The sequence below is a fragment of the Pristis pectinata genome, chromosome 12, assembly GCF_009764475.1.
Source record: "Pristis pectinata isolate sPriPec2 chromosome 12, sPriPec2.1.pri, whole genome shotgun sequence".
Taxonomy (NCBI): Eukaryota; Metazoa; Chordata; class Chondrichthyes; order Rhinopristiformes; family Pristidae; genus Pristis; species Pristis pectinata.
In genome coordinates this window covers 16,538,087-16,555,551 of record NC_067416.1, presented here as the reverse complement: position 1 = coordinate 16,555,551, position 17,465 = coordinate 16,538,087, and the positions used below count along the sequence as shown (strand labels likewise).

The window sequence follows — 17,465 nt, the reverse complement described above, 5'->3', positions numbered from 1 at the left end:
GTTCAGCTGATGAGATTGTTATGCAGCTGAAAAACACTATAATGCTGGAGGAACTCAGCAGGAACTATGCAGCCACTTCATTTACAAATGCATTCATAATAATTTTAAGCTTTTTCCCACTTTTACCAAAGTCAAAGTTTTTGCCTCGTAAATTATCTATGTTTGAAGACTGGTTAATAACTTCTAGTATGTTCATATGACCCTTGACTTATGCCGATGTGTTGTAATATAAATAGCAGAAAGTCAAACGTCCAGAGTGAGGCACATCACTTTCAAATCTTTGAACTATGCCAAAAGCAATAGTTTGGTTAATTACCAGGTGCTTTTTCATCTGCCTGGCTGCATTGTCGTTTTCTGTAAGTAAGCACTTTTTACACTGCTGTTAGAGTGTGTAACTGCAATATTTTTGTTTAAATAGGAACATGAACAAAGTGCTCTTTGCAACCTGCTGTACGTATGCATAAGTCCATGACTAAAATGAATACACACAACTTTTAAGTTTCGATGTAATTAAAAGTTGTGCATGTTGTAGAATTTAATTTGTCCATTCACTGCAAAAACTTTGATGAAGCACCAATTCATAGCAGTGCCTCGATTTCTCTCTTCTGATTATTACACGCATTCCTTAGTTTTTTACATGATTTCTCTGCTCATTTAACTCTATATTGATTTCATTAAGCCTCTCAGTTACAAGATATCATTTTCTTGCTTGGAATTCTAAGTAAATGATGTCATGCTGTTTTTATTGTTCCTGCCTAGAGCCTATTCCCTTAATGCTGTTTTTATTTGAAGTAATAAAAATGTTGTAGAGAACGGCTTTACAAGAAGCAGCTGAGAAAAGATCATTGTGATTATTCAAAACGTATTTAAAAATGGCTGGGAATTAAGTTCCTATTTAGTTAAAACATACATTTCATCTTAAAGGGACACTGCCAATAGTGAACTTTTTTTGCAAGCATTTTAGTCAAATGATATACAAACATGACACAATGTAAATGTTGACACAGTGATGTCATAATGTTATTGCATCAACAAGTTCATTTATCTCTAAAGACATTTAAATAGCCGAAAGAGAAACTCTAGTTTGAACTGTAGGTTATATAATTTAAGTTGGAGCAGGAAAATACCTTTTAATATGACAGGATTCTCACGAGTGTTCCAGGAACTTGACTTATCTGAAAGCTTTAAAATACACATTTTAAACTTAAACTGTTCATTAAATTTACTTATAATTTTTTAAACAATCATATTTTTGTTTCTCCACAGAAAGCCTATAGTGATTATGGTAAGTGTATTTTAACCTATGTATATATTACATACACAATGACATAAAATTATGTTTAATAAAGAAATGGCATTTAATTGAGTAGTTCACAAAATTCTCCAATCCTTTTCTACAAGGGATATTGCTTGTATTGAGATGAAAAGTGAAAAAGTGACATGCATGGGAATTTTCTCTGCAGTTTCATTCAATTTTGATGCAAAACTGGTCTTGACTTGAATCTCATAAAAGGAGTTTAGCTTTTAGATGGCAATGAGTTTAATGCCTCGTTAACATCAGGCAGAATGACGCCACCATTCATATAGTAGTTCCTGCACAATGCCCAGAGGTTCACATTCCTTTGGGCATTTCATGTAAATTGGGCAAGTTAGTAATACTTGACCTCTAATCCTGATTTTCTGCATTTAATAGAACAGAGTTAATTCCAGCTTCAAGAATTTTTCCCAAGAATATTAATCCTCCACTGCGCTCTCCTTCCTATCCCTTCCCCCATTCTCCAGAACCATCTAACTTTTATTATAGCAAGACCGAAGCTGCAATCAAGGGCAGTATTATTTATTTTCTTAAAAATCAAACTTGCCATACATATCCAGGTAATTGTCCTCACTTTACTATTGAAAGGAAAATGTTTTTATTTGAAAATGCCTTATTTTTCAATATATGGGTCTGATTAGCCAGCAGGAAGAACCCTGGCAGAGTCCATGACTAATGGCATAATTTCAACATCAGTGAACAATGCACTAATTCTTCATCAATGCTGCCATACCAGATGTTGTGAAGACCACATTTTAACAAACTGTGCTGATATTGCCAACCATAATGTTTCTTAGTTAGCATAGAGAACAAATCAACACCTACCACGAGTCAACATTAAAAATTCTTGCAATGTGGGTGACTCCAATAAAACTGCTTCTATTCTTTACGGCTTGTTGCACTGAGAAGGTGTTAGTACATTTTTCTTAATTTGCTGCAGTCTTTGTGTTTCTGCAATGCTATTTAATGGGGAATTACAGGATATGGACTGAACAGTGAAGAAAGAATGGTGACAGATATTCAAATTAGGACTTGGAAGGGAACTGATGTTGTTCCCACTGCATTGCTGCTCATGTCCCTTTTGACAGCAAGAGTCACATTGCGAGTATCCACAACTGGATTGAGGCTGTGATGAGATCAGGAGTTAGGCCTGTCCGAAGAAAGGTTATTGGTAAGTAGGTGATGTGCATTGCCTACATGGTTGCCCTACTGTTTTCTCCTTATGTTTGCTGAGGCACATCTTCAATTCCAATCAATTATTCAAAGAGACTTCCTCAGCCCAAACCATAAAAAAAAGTGTTATGAGTGGAAATTTCTAGTGATGAAGCACAAGCAAAGGTTGCTGCAATATGATACCTGGACCCAGACCAAATATAATTGAATGGGCAATGTTCATTGTATGCACTGTGCATTAGTTACCTTGACAGTGGACATAACATTTTGATTAATGGGACTCATTTCAACACCAAAGACAAGTCCTTTGTATGGATTCAATAATTTAATGATAGGATAATGTTGAATATAACTAATAACATAAGCCATCGAGTTAGAAAGTTTGAGAAAAAATATGTTGTGGAAAGAAGTGGGGGATTGGTTTACACACAGATGGGAACAATGGATAGACTGTCAGGTCTCTCCCACGAACAGCCAATAAACCCCTTCCGTTCCTCAGAAATAATTTTGGATAGTAACAGAACAAAGTGAGTTCCAGACTTAATGCCAAATTACCTTGCTTCAGTCATGCCCCAACTGGAATTAATAGTAAGTGGGCGGGAAATTCAAGAATGCCCCAAAACAAGGGTGCACAGTAAGCACCTGTCCCACCACCCCAGGCAGAACTTCATGGTCATGAGTCAGGAGCTGCAGCTACTCTTGGCTACACACCCATTACTAGGGTAGAAGCTGGGCTTCTCTTTTGCTGCTTAAAGGCTTCATCTCAAAGGCAGGTTCACTTCAACAGCAGACAAAAATGAACCACTGTGTACTGAGAACCAGCTACTATATATTCCTAGAAAGCACAATAGTCCTTTAATTCTTCCTCTGAGACCCTGGTGCTCAGGAGGAGGCAAACTTCTTTGCTCTGGGGTAGGAGTGGGGATAGGAGGGCAAAGTGCCCACCAGACAACTCCACTGCAAATAAGAATTCATTACAACTGTCTGGGCACAGCCACAATGCCGAAAGAAATCCAATGATCTAATCAGAATTGCTGAGGCAGTAATACTATTGCCTTCCTCTCTCACACCTCCAACCACACTAGTCACAACACTTACTTCCCACCACATCCCTTCCCTTTCTTACAATTATTGTATCTTTATGGAGCCTCTCCGGGTGGTACATACAGATCCTAAATAAACTACCATCTTTAATTAGGTGCCACTGTTGACATAGACTTTCAGAGCTAAGTGCTGCTCATTTTTTATTTATTCATTCACGAGGTGTGGCCATCACCAGTATTCTAAACAATTGATTCCCATTGGAGACAAAAGAGACTGCAGATCCTGGAATCTGGAGCAAAAGTACAGGACGCTGATGGAACTCAGCAGGTCAGGCAGCATCTGTGGAGGAAAATGGACAGTCGACGTTTCAGGTCAAGACCCATCATCTGAACAGGGCAGAGTGGAAGTTGGTGAAATTGACGAGTTCTGCACGGGTGCAGAAAGCAGCACCAATGCAGTCATCAATGTAGCAGAGAAAGAGTTGGGGAGTGGTGCTGGAGCAGGTTTGGAACATGGACTGCTCCACATAGGCACTCCATATGAGTGCCCATAGCTACACCTCTGATTTGGAGAACATGGGAGGAGTCAAAACAGGAGTTGTTCAGGGTAGGCACAAGTTCTGCCAGACAGAGGAGGGTGTTAGTAGAAGGGAACTGGTTAGATCTGTGTTCTACAAAGTAGCAGAGGGCCCTATGACCTTCCTGATGGGAGATGGAAGTATAAATCATCCAGTCCAGATGAAGGTTCTTAACATTTCCCTCCACACATGCTGCCTGACTCACTGAGTTCCTCCAGCATCTTGTTTATCGCAATTGATTTCCCTTTGCTGATTGAAGTAGGCTGATAGTTCAGTAAGTGGCTGGATTGGATTTGTTCTGCTCTTTGTCAGGTAGATCCCAATAGAGTAGCAGTATTGGAGAAGTGTGGCTAGAGCAGATAGTCTCGGAGAGCAAGTCTTGAGCCGATATATCATCACGTCCCAAAGTCTTTGCTGTAACCATTATGCTCAGCCATTTCTTTACATCACATGAAGTCTGGACTCAGCAATGGTGAGGACCTTAGGAGGAAGCTGAGATGATCCACTTTCATGTGTTTTTCTTGTGAAGAGCTTTGTTCCCTGAAGACTGGCCTAGATTCCTCAAAAGAAGCAGCTGTTGATTTCAGATGCTCTTAAAATAATTTCTCCTTGCATTTGACATTACACACCTGCACATCATAACCATTACTTACTGAGACTGACAAAGTACATATGGCTATTCAATTGAAAACCATGCAGCATTTGATGTTCTCGAATAAAGATGAGAGACTAATCTTAAATCACAAAGTATTTTAGAATTCTTATTTTAGGTTTGAATGCAAAATATTATGAACAAAGAGCATACTTCTGGCTTTGTTGCTTTGAATTTAAAGGTTTTTATTTACTCTGCATCTATTTACCAGCATTATCATCCTCTGAGGTTGATCATAAGTCTGAGGTTACCATAAAAAATACCACTGTACACTCACACAAAGAAGTACAGGGGCTCCCCAGGTTACGGATGACCTGACGTACAGAAACCCAACTTTATGCAAATTCTCTCATGCATTTTTAAAGCATTTTGCAAGATAATAATAACATGTTTTGTGGTGTTAATTAATGACAGGATAAAGTATTGGTATTGTTAGCGTGAATATTCAATAAAGTGAAAGTATGTAGAGTGATATAATATGGGTTACTATAGAAAATGGACATTTCTGACTTGCAGAGAAATCAGCTTACGGATGGTTCTCAGGAATGGAACCTTGACGTAACCCAGGGACTGCCTGTATTACCATATAACCACCTTTATTGAAGGAGCTGATATAAGCTTACAGTGTTTAAAAGTTAATGAAATGTTAAATTGCCTAATTCAGATCATTGGAATAACAGTACAGTCTCTTTGCAAAGAAATCAAATGTAGAGCTAGATGACGCTGATGGATAGCCAACGGTTCCATACAGAACCTCGAGCTAGCCACAGTGTGAGTGTTAGCTTATTCCAGACACCTATGTGCACAGCCTGGAGGCACATCAGTGCACTCGACCACCTGCTCTGCCTCTGGACTCGGAATTGCTTCCGAGGGCATTTCCAATCAAATTCAGCTGAGAGAGCAGATTTGATTGGGTCACCAACCTTCACTAAAAAGTCAAGTTAGAGCATGTGGTTGGTTTATGGCTATTTTAATGTTTTAATTAATTTTCAATGTGATTTTAAGTGAATTTATGTTTTAATTACTTACATGAGTTTTTGTCTGTTTTTCTATGACATTTAATATCAGTGGAAAAGCTTTCTGACACCATGAGTTGTCAGGGCCTTGGTTTCCACGGTGCAGCTCTAGTTGCTGCTCATGGCCTACTCCACCTCGGAGCAGCAGTGCCAGCAGACATTGAGGGACATGCAGTTGTAAAATGTGAGGGTGGCTCCAGGCATCCCATGAGAGGTGAACATAAGGTACAAGGTTGGTCTGAAGGCATACCCAGCCTGTTGAAGCAGTTACATATTCATGTATCAGGATGCAGCACTTTTTCTTCAAAAGAAAATATTGCAGCAAAGTCCAGAATCCCTGCCCAATCCCCCAGTCTGCACTGTGTTAACTGGTCACAACTGAATAAGCAAAAAGATTAACTCAACTCCTGAACATTATCCAGTAGCCTTTAGTGGAAATTATGTATATGTTAATACTAAATAACAGGAGGGCTTGGCACAGCTGTGGCTTCTTGTGATTGGATTGTGGAATATCATTAACTGTCTCAGCCTCCTTGCCCAATGTATCAGATGACATCTGGCACCTAAGGAGCTATACACCCAGCATGACTCATTTTCTCCAGAGAAGTAAGGCAAAACATTGAAAATAAGAGAATGCTAAATACATCCAAAATTGTCCCTGATTTTGCATGGCTAATGATAATTTCTTTAAAATTTGCCATAGTGCAAATTGATAATGAATTTATTAAATCCAACAATAGATCCAAGCAATTGAACCGGTGTTTCAAAAAAAATAGACCATGACATAGAGTTCCACCTCTGTATTATGTGCTGTATAACTGTGAATATCTTCATAAAACAAAATATATTTATTATTTTCCCAAAAGAGTACAGAAGAAATCTTCCGTTGGGAATTTCTGACGTTAAGGTGTCTCTGTGCAAAAGGAATTTACTTTTACAGATAAATAGAACAGGCCTGTGAGCTGGGCTTATACCATTTGCCTAAAATAACAAGATCCTGAAAAATGAACCATTGCCTGTAATCCCTTAAATGCATGACCAAAAACAATAATCCTCCACTTTGTGGAGACAATCATCTGAATAGAAGGTAAATATCTCTCAACACAAATTTTCCAGAATCATTGATAAAGTCTTCTTCTCAGGGAGTCCCTCGGGGTCAAGGTTGATTCGCTTCCACTCAAGGTCCTGTGGTATCTGAAGTGTCTGAAAGAGTCCTTTGTGGGATCCACAGACTCAACCACAGGTGGGGCAGGTGGTGCTTGATGGTGGTGGGAGGGTGGGTTGTTTGGAATGTCACGCACTCCTTCTGTTGCTTGCTCACAGGCCTTTACGTACTCCCACAACTCTCCTCGCATACAGAAATTGATCCACGTTTTTCAGGATCTTGTCAAGGACCTTGATTGCCAGGAAGGGCAATGTTAAGCAGTGGGCACAGACCTTTTAGTGTAGCGGTTAGCATAATGCTTTACAGCGTCAGCGGACCCGGGTTCAATTCCCACCACTGTCCTGTAAGGAGTTTGTACGTTCTCCCCATGTCTGCATGGGTTTTCGCCCAGTGCTCCAGTTTCCTCCCACATTCCAAAGACGTACGGGTTAGGAAGTTGTGGGCATGCTATGTTGGTGCCGAAGCGTGGCAACAATTGCAGACTGCCCCCAGAACATTCCATGCAAAAAAAGATGCATTTCACTGTGTTTCAATGTACATGTGACTAATAAAGAAATCTTATCCTGTAATGTTTAAGATAAAGCCATCCTCTCAGTTGTTTCAGTCAAAGAATTGATGATAACTTGGATTTCAGCCTCCAAATGTGCGTATGTGCAAGTGTATTCTGCATACAGTAAATACACATTTGAGGTGGGAGGTGGCCTTGTTTTTGGTGAGGGATCGATTAAGGTGTAAGAGCTTCCTGCTTGTCCTGTTCATTTACCTCCTCAAGCAGGAAAACATGTTGGAGGTGAGGTGAAGTCTTACAGTGAGGAAGATTGAAAAGCAAGCTAGTGATGACACAGCCTTGCTTTGACCTCAGTCTGTGCTGAGATGGGTCTGTGGTAGACCCATTGATCAGGATTAAGGCTGGCACATAATCAGAAAGTTGATGTAGAGTGGTAAACTTCTGAGCCATACTCGAGAAAGTTACTTCATAATCCCTCCTGGCTGATGGAGTTGAAGGCTCTTGTGAAGTCAGTGAAGGCTACATATGGGTTAATGCCACTCCCTGCACTTCTCCAGGCACCTCTCTGTAATTACCCACAATGTGACTTGCCTCCATTTCTGATGATGATTACGTGTATGGTGGGTCCTCAGAGCTGTGAGGATGCTCTCCTCTTCCCATCTTAGGGTTTGGGGGCTTATAAATTCACCTTGGGAGTATTTGTTCCTTATGTTTTTAGCCCAGGTTTTCTTATTTAGTAGTTACTGGATGTTCTGGGCTGGGATTGCACCGAAATAGCGACGGGTGGCATGCTTTGGGATGGAATCAAGGACGCTGGAGTCAAAAACAGTCTTCGTTGAAGAGACCTTTGAAATTCTCTTTCCATTTGGTGCTGACTGCCTTGCTGTCTTTGATAAGACCATAAGACATAGAAGCAAATTAAGCTATGCTCCGTGTCTGCTCCACCATGGCAGATTTATTTTTCTCTCTCAACCCCCATTCTCCTGCCTTCTCCCCATAACCTTTGACACCCTTACTAATCAAGAACCTATAACCCCTGCTTTAAATATACCCAATGACTTGGCATCCACAGCTGTCTGTGGCAATGAATTGCACAGATTCACCACCCTCTGGCTAAAGGAAAATTCCTCCTCATCTCTGTTCTGAAGGACGTCTTTCTATTCTGAGGCTGTGTCCTCTGGTCCTAGACTCTCCCACTACTGGAAACATCCTCTCCACATCCAATGATTGTTCTCAAGTGGGTGGGTTTGGATGTTTTGGTGATAAAAATACTTATTTGTAAAAAGATAAATGTTCTGTTTGGAAAACTGGGAGATAAAGGTAAAGTTAATTTAAGTTTGAACCAACAATATAGTAAAAATAATATTTAAATATGATTTAATCATAGGGGACGATAATACAGGGACAGATGACGACAGTTTTCCCAGTTGGATGGAATATTCCTACAATAGTAATGGTTAGTTGGCAATTTTTTAAAAAACTTATTACATTATCTTGCAGTTATAATTCATGTGACTTAGAAAGTCTGAATTGTTTCTTCTGTGCAGCACAATACAAATTATACATTTTGGGAATTTTATGGCTTTGTAAAGGAAAAGTAATGGCAGTACGTTTGATATTTTTCTCTTTGTGCTACATACTCAAATTGCCAAGATTAAGCTTCACAAGAACCTACAAGGCCCTATTATTTCACATTGTAAACTTTAATTTTTTTCCACAAACAATGAAAAAAAATTCACTTCATATTGGAGCAAGTCCCTTTAGTGGCCATCAAGGTGAGTGAATACCAAATGTGGTCATCAGCTCCAAACAAGTACAGGCATCAATGATCCCTTATGGTGCTCATCATCTCACCAAGCACCAAAGCAACAATGAACTGTGGCACTATGATCCTGAACGTCCTGTTTTTACATTTGTAATGGTGTAGATTACTGGCACTGGGAATGCTATTTTGGAGCATCTCTTTTCTATTTTGCATTAGACTTAACACACACACACCCTCACAGTGAATCAGTGTTGACAATAATGAGGATAGTCATAATCCACAGGATGATATTGATCAGTTGGTACTGTGGGCAAGGCAATAGTACATGGAATTTAATTCTGATAAATGCAAGGTGATCCATTTTGGGAGGACTAATAAAGGTAGTACGTACACAATGAATGTTAGTGCACGATGGAGTTCTGAAGAACAGAGTACAAGTCCAAGGATCCTTGAAGGTAGCAGCACAGTTAGAAAAAGGTGGTGAAAGAGGCATATAGGATGCTTCCTTTCATTAGTAGGCACATAGAATAAAAACAGCAGGGAGGTAATAGTGGAATTTTATTATATATTGCTTAGGCTACAGCTGCAATACTGTGTATAGTTCTGGCTGCCACATTACAGGAACAACATGATTGCACTGTTGTGGCTGCAGAAGAGATTCACCAGAATGTTGCTTGGGATAGATCATTTAATACAAGAGGAAAGACTTGATAAGCTGGGTTTGTTCCCCTTGGAGTGGAGAAGGTTGAGGAAGAAACTTGGAGGTATACCCAATTATGAGGGGCATAAATAGGGTAGGTAGTAGGAAACTTTTCCCCTTAGCAAAGATATCCAAAACTTGAGGGCACATGTATGGGGCAAGGGGTGAGAGGTTTAGTGGGGATCTGAGGAAGAACTTTTTCTTCAGAGGGTGATTGGAATCTAGAACACACTGGCTGAGTTGGGTGGTAGAGGCAGATATTCTACATTTACATAGCATTTAGATGAACACTTGAATCATCAACACATAGAACACTACAGATCAAGTTCTGGTAAATGAGATTTGTACAGATATGTACCTGAAGGTCAGTAAGGGCATAGTGGGCTGAAGGGCCTGTTTCTGTGCTGTATGACTCTACTATGACTGAACAATGCCAAGAGTGTGTATGGCATTCCTTATAGTAATTTCTTTTCATGCCATTATCATGAATTCCTGTAAGACAGATTGGAAGCAAGGAGAATAAGGTAACATTTAAGGAGGATGGACACTATGAGATATCAAGCCCTTCTCTATAAGTACAAAGAGGCTAAAAAAGAATATTTATGCCATTTTCAGATTTCTTGCTGAAGCTCAACAGATCCAGGCAAGATCTGTACAGGGAAAAAACAATTAAGGTTTCAGTTTGACCTGAAACGTTAACTTTGTTTGTCTCTCTGCACATACTTTCCAGCATTTGTGCATTTTGTACTCTCCACATACATTTCTTGATTGACATTTGGATTAAAATACCTTCAAGTGCACAAGATGATTTATCAACAAGAGTAACATTTTTCCAGATCCTTGTCTTTCAAACCCTTGCCAGAACCAGGGAACCTGTGAAACAACTGCTTCAGGTTTCAACTGCCGATGTCCTCGTCCATTCAATGGAAAAAGGTGCCAGAGAGGTAATATGATTTATCTTACAATAATATTAATACTTTCAAGATATAGAACATAGAACACTACAACACAGTACAGGCCCTTCGGCCCACAATATTGTGCCGACATCTTATCCTGCTCTAAGATCTATGTAGCCCTTCCTTCCCACATAGCCCCCCGTTTTTCTATCATTCATGTGTCTATCTAAGAGTGTCTTAAGTGTCCCTAATGTATCTGCCATATATTAAATAAATGGATGCTATTTCTATAGGTTATTGTGGCCCCCAGAAACCTAGATGGGACAAGAAACTCTGCAATTTGTAAGATGCCCCGAAGCTATATTGCACTGCATTGGTACTTCTGTCCTCTTTGCATTCCACTACCTGCTGAAAACAAATCATAATTATAACATAACTGTTTATATATGGTTGTTTTTAATTCAACCATTAATGCGTAAAGTAGATGATGCCATAACTGCTCATCTACTGTTGGCAGATGTCAGAATAATTTGATAACATGAACTATATTATTCTGATCAATAAGGCTTCAGCTAAATTGAGATTCAAAAGTTGCAGAAATTGTAGATTCTGCATTATACCCCTTCTGCATTTTTGGGTCTTGGAATATCATGACTGAGTGCTGGCCTGCTCACACCAAGTCTTGCCCTCACGTGAAGTAAATGTCTCTATTCTGGATGCCTGATCTGCAAAGGAGACAGCGAGTGGGGAAAACACAAGGAGGGATTGAAGTGCATGGGTACAAGCCAGGGGTCAGCAACTAATAGAGAACAGGAAAAGTGACAGGCATGATGGATTGTCTGAAGATCTTTTGGGAGTCAGCCTGTCCAGCATGTGACAATAGGTTGGCAAATCTGTTGGGACTGAATCAAGCAGAGTGTTGCTGAGTGAGAGAAGGATTCAAAACCAGCTGCTGTTCTGTTCATTCCTGAACCCTCACTGAAAAAAGGTGGCCCATGGTTAAGGATGGACATCAGCTGAGTCCCAACACGAACCAGTACCACTTTTAGCAAGTATAATGTTTTTAACCAAGTACAAAAGGTGCTTACGTGATTTAGGCTGCTTTCCCCTCCAGAAGCAAATAGGTCTACTGACATTTGCAAATTACTGCTCCTAATAAACAGTGAGGGTTACTTTTCTGCAATGTTGTGTCTTGTTTGTAATTCAGGCATTTTTTGAAGCTCCTCCTGCAGTTATGTAGGGCTTTACTGATCAGTCAATAGAATGACAGAGAACCAATACACATGATTTGGGGCAGCATTCCTGCACACTAGTTTTCTTTTGCACAATGTTCTCAAAATCAATGTAATTCACACAAAATAACATGAGATTTTAAGCATAGATTATATTCAAGGCACATCAGGTTTGCATATATGTGTTGGTTTATACAAATCATACTTTCAGCCAGACCTGTGCATGAAATGGATCACCCTTCCTGGATTCATTAATCAGTATAGGGAGATTCTAATAATTACATTGCTTTGCTGATCTTAAATCTTAAATTAAGAAAGATGGATCTTCTGGATGCATTCCTTGAACCTAATTTTTTTTGAAGTTACTGAGAAACTATCTACTATACCCCAGTAAAATTAGGAAGTGACTCAGGACTTGCTACTGATGAGTTGACGTCAAGATTAAGTGGTTGTTTTATGAGATAAACCTTGATTAACCAAGCTATACCAAGTTTTGATTATTAAAATTAGTAGGAAACATCTTTAAAAATAGCAATATTTTTGGAAATAAATTTTAGCATGCTGCCCAGTTGGCTGATTCATGGCAAAAACTGCAATCTGTGACATCAAGTGAGTTTGAGTGGAAATTCAAGAAAAATAAACCTTTCCCAAAGTCAATTTCAGATCAACTTGCACCCATATCACCAATTTCACCAAATTTAGAAAAATCACTCCTTTGATTTTGTAAAAGATTGGATCACTACTTACTTTTTTTTTTGCAAGAGCTACTAAAGGGCAGGCAACCAAGTGGAGAGATATGCCTATGGATCCATCTTCCATTTCAGGTGCATTAAATGTTCCTAACTTTATGCAATAGAAGTGTAATCTACAATAGGGTGAACACATTCAATGAATATGAAAAAGCTTTGATTATTCACTTCAGAAAAGGTAAACAATATATAGTTGTAGCTTAAATAAATTACACTGGAGCAGTAATGATGCAAGTGGATTCCACTGCTTGATATTCCTGTGTTTTCCAGTTCTATTCCATTTAGTCCTGAGTGTGATAATAAAATGAAGTTCATTGTTTGCCTTCAGATCAAGGTGTACCCTACAGTCATTATAGAAAAATGATGTCTTCCAATATTTTAAAGTCAATGTCCTTGTGGTTGGAATCCCATGCTCAGCAGCCGAGCAGATAGGTTAGCTGGCTCTGCAGCAACAGGTTTCTACAGTTCCACTGATGCCAGCACTAGTAAATTGTGCATACTGCTCTGCAATTCACTGCCTAAATTTCATAGGATAGATCTCTCAATGGTGCTGCTTACAATGAAGTCAATATCGTAGGATACTTTGAAATTCTGAACCTATGCTGACTTGGCAACAGCTCTTGCAATGCACCTGTCAAAGAGGATCACAGGGTTAGAATTTTGGGTGCACACCATCCCTTCAAATCCTCACTACCTGAGAATGGACCGAGTGTGAGTGGGGCTTTAGAAGTATAGCATTCATCTTTCCTCCAGTGTTAGTCTCCCCCACTCTCTGGCCTTTGGTGCAAAGATATTGAATTTGGCTTAGTGTTCAGATTGATTCCTCTAGTCCACATCTGCTGATCTCTATTACATGACATTCTGACCTGCAGGTCGAGAACTTGAATTGAGAGGGTAGATGTGCCTCCATATTATAGCAGCCATTTTGCTCTTTGGCTGAGGACAAATACAAGCAAATGGATCATGTGGTAATGTTTGGATCTATAACATTCAGCCTTGTAGGACTTTTTTTTTAAAGAGTCATTGAGTCAGATTGGTACAGCATAGAAACAGTCCCTTCAGCCTAATTCATCCATGCCAATCATGCTGCCTCCTAATCCCATCTGCCCGAATTAGCTCCACACCCATCTAAACCTTTCCTATCCAAGTATAATGTAATTGTATCTGCCTCCATCACTTCCTCTGGTAGCTCGTTCCACAGAATCACCATCACCTGTGTGGAAAAACTTGCCCTTCAGGTCTCCATTAAATTTCTCCCTTCACCTCAAACCTATGTCCTTTCATTTTTAAACTTCCCTATCAGGATAGTTGGAATCTTTATCTCTACTCTGCTCTGCTCTGATCTTCTATCTATGCCCCTGTATAAGGTCACTCCTCAGTCTCTTACACTACAGTAAGAAACCCAGCATATTCAATCTCTCCTTGTTACCCTCTGCCTCCCATTACCAAGCCAATTGTGGATTTCATGTGATTTAACCTTCTGGACCAGCCTATCGTGCAGGACCTTGTCAAAAGACTTGCTAAAGTCCATGAATACCACATCTACCACCCTGCCATCAATGTTCTTAGTTACTTCCTCAAAAAACTCAGATTTATGAGACAGGATTTCCTCTGCACAAAACCCTAACAGGTTCCTGCCTTTCCAAGTGAATACAAATCCTGTCCCTTCAGAATGTTTTCCAATCATTTTCCTATTACTGATGCAAAGGCTCACTAGCCTGTAGTATAAGGGAACAACAATTTTTTTTTTGAGTAAAGTATTGAGGAAAGGAATTACTGATGCCTCTGAGTGTTTCTATTGAAGACTGGATTCACACTGAACTGGAAGATTACATGCAGGCATGGCAACCATTTACAATATGGAGATGTTGCCCAGCTACTTAGTGTGATAACAACAAAGATGAATTAATGAAGAAATATGAATTAATATAGGACCCCTGATTACCTCTGGCCATTTCAAAATGTTATCCAATTAATGAACTACTACTTGCAAAGTTCTCTTGGTGTCATTTTCTGTTGTACCTGCTCTCAAGTAACTACCTCCTAATGATAGGTCCTTCTGCTGGCAGTTCAGTGCACATAACGAAGGCTGAACATGAACAATTTCATTAACGTGGTATCAACCATTCTTCTTGGCACAAAAGTATAATGCTTCATTCCTGCCTCTTCTGCTACTCAGGCAGAATTTGTTGCTAGGGTTATACCATCTTACATCTGAAAATCCAATAATCAGGGATAAGGAGTTGAAAAGGGTGCCTACATCACTGCTCGGTTAGAAATGGAGCACAGCAATCACATCCTGTCTGAATATTCTTTTTCCTCAGTTCCAGACAGCACTGGAAATATGACACTAGAACTTCCAAAAGCAAAAACTAAAGGCAAGAAGCATTCAACAGATTCCGCAGCACCAGTGGGGACATGTAGCATTAACACATCAGATGGATGAACTTTCATTGGATGTTCTTTTACCCAGTCATTGGCCTGAAACATTTCTTCATACATGCTGTCTGGCCTGCTGTGCATCTTCAGCATATTCCATTACAATTCCATTTTCCAGCACTTTGCTCTATAACTGGGCATTCCAAACCCTGCAATTGCCTTTTTTCCTTCTGTTCTACCCTTCCCCAAAAAGATGGGATAACCCTCCCCTTAATTTCTTTCCTCTGTCCTTTGTTAACTCCCTCAGTTTTTAAAAATCAAAGGTGGTCTAATTAATGGAACCACAATGAAAATGAGGTACATCAGGCAAGGTGATGCAACAATCACCATGGTAACTATGGATAGTAATTTGTCAATGGGAAATTCAACCATGAATAGGGGACCAAATCTCAGTGAATATTCCATCTATAAATATCATGAAATTCACCAAGACAAACATTTAGAATAAATACATGTCAAATGCTAGTTGCTCTGAAGTTAAAAAAATTAGTAAAGTCAAATACAGAATTCTGGGATGGAAGAGGGAGGGGGATCCCATAGCCAATCCAAAAGAGCTCATGCTGAGATTGCCCCTGGGGACAACATACCAAGTGGCACATTTATGTAGTTTACAATAAAATCTATTAATTAATTAATAAAATCTTATTAATGAAACATCAACGTTTCAGAAAAATATAAAGTAACCTTTCTAAACAAAACCAAAACATATTTTTAAAATATTTACATCTTTACATGCTTTGAATCAAAAGATCTTCTCTATACTATTTGTATAATTTACCTCTTGGATGGTAATAATTAGAAACAAACAAAATTACTAACTTGATCATTGATCCACTGATATAAACCCTTAACTGAATGCAGAACATTAGCATACATCCTGTATTTTTCATTTTAGTGAATGATCCTTGCAAGAAAAACACATGCAAAAATGGAGAGTGCATTATCCAGCCCAACCCCCCATATTACAAGTGTAAATGCAAACACCCATATGTACTCCCTGGATGCAAAAAAGGTGAGACATCTTTTATTATGAAGCAAATAATCTTTTGAAGTCTGAAAATGAACAAAGTACTTGATATCACCCATGTACAGTTTGTGGGTTCAAAGGCAAGCTTATGGGCAGAAATGAGTAGCAGGTTGGCTACCTATTATAAATGCAACCTAACTGTACTCAATGGCTAAACATCATTGGACAGCATGTAAGATGGGTGACCAAACCAGCACCCGCACAATGATAAAGGTAATAAAGGCAATGTTGATCTTCAGTCTTTGGGTATAGAATTTTATTTCATACCAGAAGGCAGCCACACAGCAGTGTCATTTCCTCACTCCTCATTTCCCTGTCCCCCTGCAAATTACTTTCACACAAGTCATTTGTTTCTTTTTGCCATTAATCTACATCAAGGGATAATTTACGGGAGCCAATGAATCTACCAACAACCAAGATATGGGAGCAAATAGAAGCACTAGAGAAAATCACACGCAGTCGCAGAAGGAATATGCAAACTGTTCAGACAGTTCCCAAGGTCAGGATCGAACCAGAGTCCCTGCAGCTCTGAGCAGTAGAACTGCTACACTGTAGTTTCTTATAGGTTAATTTTAAAGCAAACTGAAATTTATTATTATGCATTCTTATACTAAATATTCTCTCTATGGTTAGTTCTCTAAATTACTTAGAAGACAATCTTTGTTTTAAAATCTAGATCAAAGTAAAGCAAAGATTGGAAAGAATCTTAGGGATAAATCTATAAATACTGGAGGCATTGGTCACAACCTCTCAATCTTCATTGGATACAAGAGTAGAACTGGAGGACATTGTCATTAATAATGCCAGATGTGGTTCAAGAAAGAGGAGGTAGAACCCATAAGCTACAGTTTAACATTATAGTGGGGAATTTATTGGAAGCCATTATCAAAGACAAAATAAATTTTCTGTTGAAAATGGATTAAGGAGAGCCAGCACAAATCTGAATTGTCATGTCTGAGTAAAAATTGAATTGTTTGAAGTTCGGAAGGCATTCAAGAGTGCTACATTAGGGATAAGGGTGTTATTAAGGTAGGTGGAAGGTCTTGGAATTAAGGGAAAGATGGGGGTACAAATGTACTGGGGGATAATTTTGTCCTTGTTTACCTTCAGTAAACTTGAGCTGAACTATATCCATTGTTTCCATAGACGTGGAGCCAAATTTGCCGAAGTACAATCAGCACCCAACACTCTCACAGCCATTTAGAAG

At 39.2% G+C, this 17,465-nt stretch overlaps 1 protein-coding gene across 6 annotated transcripts in view; it reads left to right on the top strand.

Moving 5' to 3' along the window:
* Positions 1 to 213: 213 nt before the first annotated feature.
* The window catches only part of habp2 (hyaluronan binding protein 2), a 41,054-nt gene continuing 23,802 nt past the window's right edge, over positions 214 to 17,465 (top strand). For 3 of the 6 annotated variants that reach the window (XM_052027926.1, XM_052027925.1, XM_052027924.1), the window contains exons 1-5: positions 214 to 356; positions 1,267 to 1,285; positions 8,838 to 8,906; positions 10,752 to 10,859; positions 16,127 to 16,243. In XM_052027926.1, the coding sequence (XP_051883886.1) occupies positions 288 to 356; positions 1,267 to 1,285; positions 8,838 to 8,906; positions 10,752 to 10,859; positions 16,127 to 16,243 (382 nt within the window). In that variant the 5' untranslated portion in view covers positions 214 to 287. Of the gene's footprint in view, positions 357 to 1,266; positions 1,286 to 6,919; positions 7,021 to 8,837; positions 8,907 to 10,751; positions 10,860 to 16,126; positions 16,244 to 17,465 lie in introns of those variants that run through there. The other 3 variants (XM_052027928.1, XM_052027927.1, XM_052027929.1) reach the window with 3 other exon arrangements.